Source organism: Staurois parvus, unplaced genomic scaffold (assembly GCF_062004578.1).
Source record: "Staurois parvus isolate SC_StPar_1 unplaced genomic scaffold, SC_StPar_1.0 ptg000720l, whole genome shotgun sequence".
Classification (NCBI taxonomy): domain Eukaryota; kingdom Metazoa; phylum Chordata; class Amphibia; order Anura; family Ranidae; genus Staurois; species Staurois parvus.
In genome coordinates this window covers 1,378,842-1,391,367 of record NW_028318516.1, presented here as the reverse complement: position 1 = coordinate 1,391,367, position 12,526 = coordinate 1,378,842, and the positions used below count along the sequence as shown (strand labels likewise).

At 51.3% G+C, this 12,526-nt stretch overlaps 1 protein-coding gene across 1 annotated transcript in view; it reads left to right on the top strand.

Moving 5' to 3' along the window:
• The window catches only part of LOC149445473 (uncharacterized), a gene marked incomplete at its 5' end in the record, with an annotated part of 164,533 nt that overhangs the window by 46,512 nt on the left and 105,495 nt on the right, over positions 1–12,526 (top strand). Inside the window, one exon of the mRNA XM_089653775.1 lies at positions 12,309–12,319. Within this exon, the coding sequence (XP_089509901.1) occupies positions 12,309–12,319 (11 nt within the window). The remainder of the gene's footprint in view (positions 1–12,308; positions 12,320–12,526) is intronic.

Sequence of the window (12,526 nt, the reverse complement as noted above, 5' to 3'; positions counted from 1 at the left end):
AGTGAAGTACAAGGACCAATGAAAAGCACACACGGTATAATAAACACAGAGATCAGCTTTACTGTAAGACCTCTATGGGAAGTAATAAACATGAACAACAGGTATACGTTCGGTGAATCAAGAGAACAGCAACGTCGCTCAGACGTCCGGCGAGCTCCTGCTCCCCCGGCCCAAATCCGCTGCCATCTGGGTGGCAGCGGACCCTGACGGGGGCCCCACGACCCTCCGGTCCCTGTTCGCCAGCCAGGGAGGCCACTGGACCTTTCTCCCGGAGCTCCGGGACTTGCGGCCTACCCGGCACCTGAAGCCGCGGCCTCGATTTTTGGCGCGGCCGACCAGGATCGCCGGACATCAGCCCGGACTGCTGTCGCTCCGTCCCTCGGTCCCCGACGATCAGCCAGCCTCCCCAGGGCCCCCCTCACCGACTCTGGGTCCATCCCCGACCTCCGGGTACCAGATCGCCCGGAGCAGCCACTGGATGGTCAGCTTCGGCGCCCCTACCGCTGCCATCCGGGCCCATGTGCCTGCTGCCGAGGTCCCCACCAACACCCACAGTCACTCCGTCCCTCCAGCGGAGCTCCGGCGGTTCGAAGCGGCCTGAGGCCTACCACGGCACCCGAAGCCGCGGTGTTTCCTGCCAGCCGTGGCTGGAATCGCGTCGGGAATTGCGGCCGCGGCGGGACGCCTCCGCTCCTCCGGGAAGCTACCACCACCACCACCAACGGTCCTGCTAACCTAGGAGGGATCCACCTCCACCCCGACGCTCCAGGACGCCAGGTACTACACCAGGGGCGCCCACTACCCACCAGGGAGCCAAACCACCATCACACCGCCAGCCTCCAGGGACTCACTCAGGGATCCCACCATCCACCAGAAACCCCAAACCACCAGGGACCCTAAGCCACTATCCCTCCAGGGATCGCTACTACCCCACCAGGGATAGCACGGCCACCATCCCACCGGGGATCCCCTGCCCACCACCCCACCTGGGACTACCAGCCAGCCACCCCACCAGGGACCGCTTGCCCAGCACCCTGCTTTCCGGCACGCTATTCCCTCTGGCGATGCCCACCACGACCCTTGAAGCCGCGGTCTCTCCTACCGGCCGCAACAAATCACGGTTGAGCACAAACCACGCAGGGCCAATGATCGCTACCGCAATGCCCCGCTCGACTCTGACAACGATCCTTCAACACCTCCTGACGCTGCGCCCTTCAACACCTTCAGCGCCTCACGACGCCGAGCCCTCAGCACCCGACGCCTGGCCTCAACAACCCCAGTCACCGAGCCGTCAGCATCACCAGTCGCCGTGCCTACCAACACCCCCAGCCATCGCACCCTACGACCCCTCTGCTAGCCGAACCACCGTACCCACTGAAGACATGCCACAGCACCCACGGTCGCCAGCTTACTGCACCCACAGACTGCTGCCAACCAGCTGCCGCCCTCCACCCTCACTCTACCCCTACAGAAGGACTCAAATGACTCTCCCACGGTGATACAGATTCCCCACACCACCTTGCCCTGACCTGTATCCCTTCACCTCCCCTGACCCAACCGTCACTCCACCCACCCCAACATGCCTCCTGCACTCCTCCTCCTCGTTTTCCTCTCCACCATCCCAAAAATCACCTCCCTCTACCCGCCTACCCCCCCAAAACAACTCTACATTGCCCCTTCACTTCTCCCCTCTCCCCACTACGGCACTCACCACCTCCTCCTGCTACTCCACTCCCCCGTCGACCCACATGCCACCACTATCAGACCCACACGCTCCTGCACTTCCCATCCCCATGCCACCTTCCTCACCCTTCTCCTTCTCCTATCCGCTGGGGACATCTCCCCGAACCCTGGACCCTCGCCACCTCACCCCTCCTCTAGGAACGCCCCTGCTCCCACCAGTTGCCGTAACCCCCTCAACCTCATACCTGTGCCCCTTCTCCCCGCATCCATCCCCCCTCTCTCGGTGTCACTCCTGAACGCCCGCTCGGTCTGCAACAAACTTACTGCCATCCATGACCTCTTTATCTCCCTTAACCTCCTAGCCATCACCGAAACCTGGGTACAGGCCACTGACACTACCTCCCCTGCTGCACTCTCCTATGGAGGTCTCGTCTGGTCCCATTCACCAAGACTGAGCAGTCACAAAGGTGGTGGGGTCGGCCTGCTCCTATCACCGCTGAGCACCTTCCAGGTCCTCCCTAACCCTCCCTCCCTAACCTTCTCCTCCTTCGAGGCTCACTGCATCCGGCTCTTCACCCCCACCCCCTAAGGATCGCAGTGATCTACAGGCCTCCCGGATCCATACCCCGCTTCCTGGTTGACTTCGCCGCCTGGCTTCCCTTCTTCCTCTCCTCTGAGCTACCAACCATCATCCTTGGGGACTTCAATATCCCCATCAACGACAACAGCCCGGCTACTTCCCAACTCCTCCACCTAACCTCCTCCTTCGCGCTCACACAGCACACTCAATCCTCCACCCACATTATTGGGAACACCCTGGACCTCGTCTTCTCCCACCTCTGTACCCTCAACCAGTTCTCTAACACCCCCTTCCCTCTCTCCGACCACCACCTCCTCACGTTCTCCATCTCCCCTTCCCCTAACTCCCCCCCCCCAGAGCGCCAAACCATCACCAGCCGCAACCTGAACCCGACCCCCCTCCACTCAGCTGCCGACCACCTACACGACAGCATCCTTCCACTGTCATGTCCTGACCTAGCCACTAACACGTACAACGACTCACTATCAGCTACCCTAGACTCTCTGGCACCCCTAACCACACGCTACATCAAACCCAGACCGCTCCAACCATGGCAGAACGACCACACTAAATGCCTCAAACGTCGCAGTTGCGCGCTGGAGAGACTATGGCGCAAAACCAGGTCCCCCCGTTCATTCTCCCTCTACAAATCTGCCTTCCTCACTTACACCTCCTCCCTCCACGCTGCCAAGCAGGCTTACTTCGTAAACCTGATCAACACCCTCTCCTCCTGCCCTCGTCGACTCTTCTTCACCTTCAACTCCCTACTCTCTCCCCCCCCCTCCTCCACTCAGTACCTCACTCACTGCCCACGAAATTGCCACTCATTTCCACAACAAGATTGATGCAACTCGCAATCTACCTCCCCACCTAGCCTCCCCCCCCTATCTCCCCCTCATCTCTTCCCTCCTCTGACCTCGCAACCGCACTGCCCCCCTCCACACCCAAGACCCCGCTTACCGTAACCCCCCCAGCTCTGCACTCCTTCAGCCCCGCTACCACTGAGGAAGTCACCAGGGTCTTCTCAGAAGCCCGCCTCACTACCTGCCCCCTGGACCCTATCCCCTCTCGACTCCTCCAGTCATCCCCCTCTTCCCTCATCTGCTCCCTCACCCACATCTTCAATCTCTCCCTCTCTACCGGCGTATTCCCCTCCCCCCTAAAGCATGCGCACATCACCCCCATACTCAAAAAGCCCTCCCTGGACCCCTCTGACCCAAACAACCTCAGACTCATCTCCCTGCTGCCACTCACTTCCAAACTCCTGGAGCGCTTAGTCTACGACCGCCTAAGCGCCCACCTAACTGACAACAACCTCCTTGATCCACTACAGTCCGGCTTCCGTCCCCTACACTCCACCGAAACCGCCCTCCTCAAAATCACCAACGACCTACTAACCGCCAAAGCTGACTACTCTTTCCTCCTCCTCCTGGACCTCTCCGCGGCCTTCGACACAGTTGACCACCCCCTCCTCCTTAATAAACTACTCTCCCTTGGCATCAGAGACACCACTCTCTCCTGGTTCTCCTCTTACCTATCCCGACGCTCCTTCAGCATTTCCTACAATGGTGCCACCTCCCCTTCCCTCCCCCTCTCTGTTGGGGTCCCCCAGGGCTCTGTCCTTGGACCCCTTCTCTTCTCCATCTACACCTCCTCCCTTGGCAAACTCATACACTCCCACGGCTTCAACTACCACCTCTACGCTGATGACACTCAAATTTACCTCTCCACCCCCCACCTCACCTCCACTTTCTCCGCCCGCATCACTCACCTCCTAAACGACATCTCTTACTGGATGTCGCTCCATTTCCTCAAGCTCAACCTCTCCAAAACCGAGCTTCTCGTCTTCCCTCCTGCCCGCGCCCCCCCCCCCCATCCTATCCATCACTACTAACATCACCACCATCAATCCCGCCCCTCAAGCCAAAGTCCTTGGAGTCATTCTGGACTCTAACCTCTCCTTCCAACCTCATGTCAAATCACTTACAAACACATGCAGGCTCCACCTCCGCAATATTGCCAAAATACGTACGTTCCTTACCCCAGACACCACTAAACTACTCGTACACTCCCTGATTATCTCACGCCTTGACTACTGCCACTCCCTCCTCACCGGCCTACCCCAGTGCAGGCTCTCCCCGCTCCAGACCATCCTGAACTCAGCGGCCAGACTCATCCACCTCACCAACCGCTCCACCTCTGCCACCCCCCTCTGCCTCTCCATCCACTGGCTCCCTATCGCCCAACGCATCAAATTCAAACTACTCACTCTGACCTATAAGGCCATTCACAACACTGCCCCTAACTACCTCACCGACCTGATTCCCAAGTACCACCCTACCCGTACCCTTCGCTCTTTACAGGACCTCCTATCTTGCCCCCTGGTCTCCTCCTCCCACACACGACTGCAAGACTTCTCCAGGTCCTCCCCCATCCTCTGGAACTCACTACCCTAATCCATCAGACTGTCATCTTCCCTCCTCACCTTCAGGCGCTCCCTGAAAACCCACCTCTTCAGGGAAGCCTACCCCACCCTCACCTAACTGCTGCTCTCCTTCATTCCTCCTACCACTCCATCCCCCACAGCCACTTCCTCCTGTACCACTCCCCCCTCCCTCCTAGATTGTAAGCTTGAAAGAGTAGGGTCCTCTAACCCCTCGTGTGCTGTTTGTAGGTGCTGTAATGTTTCATATATTGTCCCCCCCTCTATTGTACAGTGCTGAGCAAACCCTTTAAATAAACTCCATGTAATGTAATGTAACAGCAAATCCTGAGACCGGAAGCAATATAACTCACTTTTACACTCAGGCTGCTTTCAGGGGATTCCAACCGTGAATAACCCCAAGAAGAGAGGAAACACTTACATGGCGCCCTCAAAGTGGGTCTAAACCCCTTTACATAAACTCAGCTCTATGATGTCCAAGCAGGAGGAGAGCAGAAGGATGACTCTCTGTGGTGTCAGACTTCTCCCCTCTAACCCCCGACACCACAAGCCCAATAGGCAAACACTGCGCCCAACTGATGCTTCATAGCTACTTTCCAAGGTAGAGCTATTCCCTCCCACACCATGCAATATAGAGGCCTGAATACGCATGCGCGTGCCCGTATGGCACCAGTAACTTCAGTCTCTTGGTAACAGGATGAATGTTGGGGTCTTCAGCGAGACACTTTCATTGGTGCACTTACACTCCTATGGTAAAGTATCATTGTAATCCCGTGGCAGGATTTGTATAGCAAAGCAAACACTGTGTCTGTATAGCAGGACCATCTACACAACCCAGTGCCTGGTGAGTATGGGAGAAGTGTCATGTCTCTGTGTGCCGTGTTCCTGTCATCTGCCAGGGGGCAAAATCCCTCTCACCAGATCCTGGGACTAAGACCCAAACCATGGTCCTGGAAATGACCGGCTCCTGTGGTCACCTCACGATGAGCCCTTCACACTGTCGGTGTAGGCACTGTACTGTAGGCCACATCTCTCAGGTTGGATGTTCCCTGACTGATGCAGATACCTAAACATGGAGTGAACTGACCCTGAGCACTTCTCTGCCAGGTCCAGACTGTCTCCTGCCACATGCAGACTGCCTCCCGTCAGGAAAAACAAGATGGAGTCCTTCACTCTGCTCTCACTAAGCATGCTGGTCTCTGTAGTTCCATCCCTCATATCAGATTATCAGGTAATTTCTGTTCAGGACTGTATATCCCACAATGCTTTGCAGCTGCACCTCCTGCTTGAGAAAGTCCCTGTCATTGGCTCCTTCAATACCTCTTCTGATTGGCTCTCTCTGTATTAAGGTCTGAAAGGAGAAGGGAGGGGCTGAAATCCCTGACTGCCTTGTGTGTATCCAGTGCAAGTGTCAGATTTCACAGGAGATGCCAGTCAGCAGGTTACAGCAGTCACAGATAGGAGTCATTTCCTCCCTACACAAGGATCTACAGTCCATACACACCCAGCACCAGGCCGGGGCCACACTACAAGACGCTTCTCGGGGCTGAAGTTCCTCTGAGCTCCACAAGGTGGGGATCTCACTTTTTTCTGATGCTCTTAGGATGTGGGGGCCCCTTGGTATCCTCACATGTAAAGTGGGACTGTTGGTCCTGCGTTGTATGTAATGACATCAGAATGCTGCAACAAGCCTATACCCTGCGTAGTGTGGGGGTCCTGTGGGGGGGAATTATACCTCAGCCTGAAGTGGGGCTTTAATAAAATGGAGACCTGAATGGAGAGGTGAGGAGGATTCTGGGAATATCATTTGATGTGACTATTTGTGTTCAGATGTAGAGTTTTCCTCCTGTGAAGTCTGGAGATCATATGACATCACATTGCCTCCACCTCCCTCCCTGATAGAAGAGAGAAAGAAGAAGAAGATTCTAGAAGTCACCAGAGAGATCACTGAGCTGCTGACAGGAGAGGTGAGCGGTGCCGGGAATTCTGGGACATTCTCCAGTAACAGACAAGGGATGTGTCTGGATGGTGACTGTATCATTGTGTGTGTCAGGTTCCTATAAGGTGTCAGGGTGTCACTGTCTATTTCTCCATGGAGGAGTGGGAGTATTTAGAAGGACACAAGGATCTCTACAAGGACGTCATGATGGACAATCAGCCGCCCCTCACATCACCGGGTAAGAGGAGACTTTATTGTAAAGGAGAGAGCAGTACGGAGGATCCACCTAGATCCCCCATCATCTGATAAACACATAGAAACAATGGATTCAGTCAGTGTGTGTGTTTCCTACAGATGGATCCAGTCATGGGAACCCACCAGAGACATGTCCCCGTCCTCTGTATTCCCGGGATTCCACACAGGAAGGTCACACCATCCCTCACCATCATCAGGTAGATGAGGAACATTTATTGGTAGTTGTGATTTATACACAGCATGTTTGTGACAATGAATGTTTTATTATATCTTTCAGAGTGGAATCCTCGGGGATGATAATATTGATGTTAAAGAAGAGTATAAAGAGGAGGATGAGGAGTATGGAGTGATGGAGGAGTTTTCAGGAGGACACAAGGAGATGATGGAGCCACCTAATACCAGGAACCCACCAGAGAGATGTCCCCGTCCTCTGTATTCCCAGGATGCCACACAGGAAGGTCACACCATCCCTCACCATTGCAAGGTTGGTGGGATGGAGTATCTAGAATATGGACTTGTAAAGATGATGTGTGGAGTTCTTTTATGTGACCTTATATTTTACAGATGATATTTTCTCTCATTTTCTTGATTTAGAGTGGAGATCCAATCAATATCAAATGTGAGGGTAAAGCAGAAGAAGAAGAGGCGTATGTGAGGGATGATCAGCAGTCTATGGAGGAGGATGGAATAACGGGGACATTTATAGAGGAGGACACTCCTACAGAGATCAGCACAGGTGGGTCATGAACACTAAATCCATTCCTCCACCCATACTGCTCACTGATTGGTCCAGAGTAGGGCGGGGACTGGGTGATATCAGCCTGTAATCCCCTGGTCACTTTCCTGAGCTGTGTTCCCCGTCCTGTATTCCTGGATTTCTCTCGGATAATCTTCCTTCTCTGTGCTGCAGACACAATTTATGTATCTAGACTGGATTTATGGAGGTTCTGAGGCTGAACTGGCAGCAAAATGTTCATTTTCACCATAGACATTACTTGACCTAGACACCTGGGATGTGTGCTTTTGGTATTCTGCCCCATGCCCGGGTCTAGTAAGATCTCTGACAGAACAATTCTCCCAGGGTACCTTGCTCTGTTATCTGCTGGCTGTGCCGGGTGGAGGGATATGTCTGTAGTGTCTCAGACCCAAGTCACTGAGTGCAGTCTCAGGAGATGGGAGGCAGCGGTGTGGGATCTCTGCAACTTGTCTACAGTAAACCTTTAAGCTTCCACTGATTGCTGAATACCTATATTATGTCCCCTGCACTATATACTCTATGTTGTACATTACATACTCCTGACCCCTGCACTATATATACTCTATGTTGTACATTACATACTCCTGACCCCTGCACTATATACTCTATGTTGTACATTACATACTCCTGACCCCTGCACTATATACTCTATGCTGTACATTACATACTCCTGACCCCTGCACTATATCCTCTGATGTACATTACATACTCCTGACCCCTGTACTATATCCTCTGATGTACATTACATACTCCTGACCCATGCACTGTATACTCCATGTTGTACATTACATACTCCTGACCCCTGCATTATACCCTCTGTTGTGCATAAAACACTCCTGACCCCTGCACTATATACTCTATTTTGTACATTACTTCTGAGAACATCTTAGTGACCTCTTCAGTAGTAGCGAGGTCAGAAGAGGAAAGTGTTGAGGGAGGTTTAGTATAAGGTATGCTAAGTGGGATGGATGTCTGTGCAGTGGTGATGCCCCTACAAATTGTATCAATCTTGTTTTTGAAATGATTTGCCATCTTGTGAGCAGTAAGTGAGGTACTGGGTGGAGGTGGAGAAAGTAGAGAGTTAAAAGTAGAGAAGAGACGATGAGGACTGGATGACAAGGTATTGATGAGAGGGACAAAGTCGTCTTGTTTGTCAGCATGGAGGGAGGAATTGTATGTGAAGAAAGCAGATTTATATCGGGTGAATGCTTGCTGAGATTTGGTTTTACGCCACAGTCACTCCAACGCACGACTATGTCTCCTAAGATTTCTGGTGTGGTCAGTCTGCCACGGATGTAATGGTTGGGGCCTGAGGCTTCGTGTTGTTAGAGGAACAAGTGAGTCCAGTGTGGATGACAGTGAACTGTTGTAGACAGCAGTGGCCAGGTCAGGGCAGGACAGGGGAGAGATTCTGTCATAGAGTTGGTCAGTTGCAGAGTGGAAAGGAGCCGGGTTCAAGTTGTGAAGGTTTCTGCGGGTAATTGTTGGCTGCTTGAAGGGATAGGTGTTTGAAGACGAGGAGACTGTGAAGGTGATGAGATTGTGATCAGAGAGAGGAAAGGGGGTGTTTGTGAGGTTGTAGGGAGTGCAAAGATGGGAGAAAACAAGGTGTAATGTATTCCCATCAGAGTGAGTGGAGGACGGTATACATTGTGCTAATGCAAAAGATGAGGTTATGTTGAAGAGTTGGGATGTAGCCGGGTTGTTGACATTAATGGGGATGGTAAAATCTCCAAGAATGATAGCGGGTAGTTCAGAGGAGAGAAAGTAGGGTAGCCAGGCGGAGAAATCATCAAGAAAGCGGGACACGGGTCCAGGAGGCCGATAGATCACTGCAATCCTCAGAGAAATGGGAGAAAACAGCCGGATGCAGTGAGTCTGGGAACAAGAGAAGGATAGAGAGGGAGGGTTAGGGAGGACTTGAAAGGTGCTCAGTGGGGATAGAAGCAAACCAACTCCACCACCTTTCCGGCCACTGGGTCTGGGTGAGTGGGTCCAGAGGAGGCCTCCATAGGGAAGTGCTGCGGTGGAAGCAGAATCTGCTGCTTGGAGTCAGGTTTCTGTAATTGCTACTAGGTTAAGGGAGCGGGAGACAAAAAGGTCATGGACAGAGGTGAGATTATTACAGACAGAGCGGGCATTCCAGAGCACACATGAAAAAGGGAGGGTGGTTTTTGGGAGCACGGGGGCAAATATTAAATTGAGGGGATTGCAGCTATTCCTGGAGGAAAGAGGGTGCCTGATGTGGGGGTGAGATAGTGGAGGACCAGGGTTTGGGGAGATATCCCCAGAGGTTAGGAGAAGGAGGGTGCCTGGTGTGGTGGTGAGATAGTGGAGGACCAGGGTTTGGGGAGATATCCCCAGAGGTTAGGAGAAGGAGGGTGCAGAAAGTAAGATGGGAGCGGGATGTACATGAGCGCACATGCCTTCCAGTCCTGGTGTTTGGGTCAGCAGGGGAGTAAAGTATCAGCAGGAGGTGATGAGAGCAGTAGTAGGGAGATGGTAGCAGTGAGGGGGAGATGTACAGGTTTTGGGGTGGAGCAGAGGGGTAGAGATGTTAGATTTTGGGAACGCAGGAAAGTAATATGAAAAGGAGTAGAGGGGACATAATAAAAGGTACACGGAGTGGGACTTGCTGGGAAGGGGTTAATTTGGCCCCTGGGATGATCTGGAGGACCCTTCGGAATTCTGGGACCATACAATGACAGACCACAGGAGTAGGTTGGTTCTAAGTATGCTCATTTATTGGTAGCAAAAGAAGGATTTAAATACAATTATGGAGGGAGGATGTCTCTCCATCCAATCAGATTATTACAACCAATATCGATTCAACCAATCAGAACATCATTAGCTAAACGTATTTCATAACATGATCTCATCCTAATAAGTATTATTATATAAAAATACTGTGTTGTGCAGAAATCAAAGTCCAATATCTGTAGCTGGCGTGATATGACACATTTCGGGCAGGTTGACATGACATATTAGAATTTGTATAAACAGTAGCCGAGTAAATACTCCGTATTGATTTCATCAACGTTCTCTATCTGTGAGATGTTAGTATTTTTCAGAATTATTGAAATAGATTTTAGAGAGGTATTAGAGATTAACCCTTTCCCACACAGGACTCGGACTTGTAGGAGATGTTTCCCGGGGTGTTTGCTTGCAGTCTGTCCAGCATGCAGGAGAGTTTCTTGTTGTATCTTCCTGCTGCTTGAGTTCTCCTGCTTTAGTTCAACTGCTGTGTTCAACTGTGTCTCCGCACTCCATCAAAACAGCACTCATGCAAAAGCAGCACCCCATCTGTGACTATGCGCCCCATCTGTGACCACCCCCATGAGCTGATCTAAATTTATAAGGAGATGGCCAAATGAGCACTCATCTCCGCCCCAGTTAGGAACTGATAAGAATCACATGAATGGGGGGGATGATTCTCAAACAGACCAGACACAGGCCACAGTCATTAAAAAAGGTGCAACAAGAGGTGAGAACTAATCAACACAGACAGATATATATATATATATATACACTATTTGTTCTGAAATTAAAAGGAGTCAATGTGCTGTTGTAGTTTATAGTGGAGAGCAGATAGCAGCATTTACCTGTGAAAAGCAGGGAAGGTATGATTAGACTGCTGTGTTCAACTGCGTCTTAGCACTCCTTCAAAAACAACACTCACGCAAAAGCAGCACCACATTTGTGACTATGCCCCCCCAATCTGAGAAATACTCCTGACCCCTGCACTATATACTCTATGTTGTACATTACATACTCCTGACCCCTGCACTATATACTCTATGTTGTACATTACATACTCCTGACCCCTGCACTATATACTCTATGTTGTACATTACATACTCCTGACTCTTGCACTATATACTCTATGTTGTACATTATATACTCCTGACCCCTGAACTATATACTCTATGTTGTACATTACGTACTCCTGATCCCTGCACTATATACTCTATGTTGTACATTACATACTCCTGACCCCTGCACTATATACTCCATGTTGTACATTACATACTCCTGACCCCTGCACTATATACTCTATATAGTACATTACATACTCCTGACCCCTGCACTATATACTCTGTTGTACATTACATACACCTGACCCCTGCACTATATACTCTATGTTGTACATTACATACTCCTGACCCCTGCACTATATACTCTGTTGTACATTCCATAGTCCTGACCCCTGCACTATATACGCTATGTTGTACATTACATACTCCTGACCCCTGCACTATATACTCTATGTTGTACATTACATACTCCTGACCCCTGCACTATATACTCTGTTGTACATTACATACTCCTGACCCCTGCACTATATACTCTATGTTGTACATTACATCCTCCTGACCCCTGCACTATATACTCTATGTTGTACATTCCATACTCCTGACTTCTGCTCTCCCCCCTCCCCCCACTGCTATATATACACATAATATGGATTCTCTTTTGTTACACCCATTTCCTCCCAGCTGGACATTTTATATCGGATGATGTGATTGGAGCACAGACTTTTACATGGTGATAATAATGTGATAACATCCTCCAACTTTGGACCCTTAAACAGAAAGTGATAATGAGGGAGGAGTCAATACCCCAATGATGGTGGTCTTCAGGATCAGTCCAGTCTTCATCTTGGTTGTTCTCCCCCCATCCTCACTCTCTGACCTCTGGTGGGGCTCAGCCCCGCTGTTCTTCATGACTAAATCATGGACTAAATAAGGAAGTGCAGTACTTCTTGTGTTGGGAAGATGGCGATGAGTGATAGAGGGGGTGGGGACCCTCGTCCTATAATCCCCTCATCACTGTCCCTCCTATAAAAGACAGTTCTGGTTGTTTCCTCAC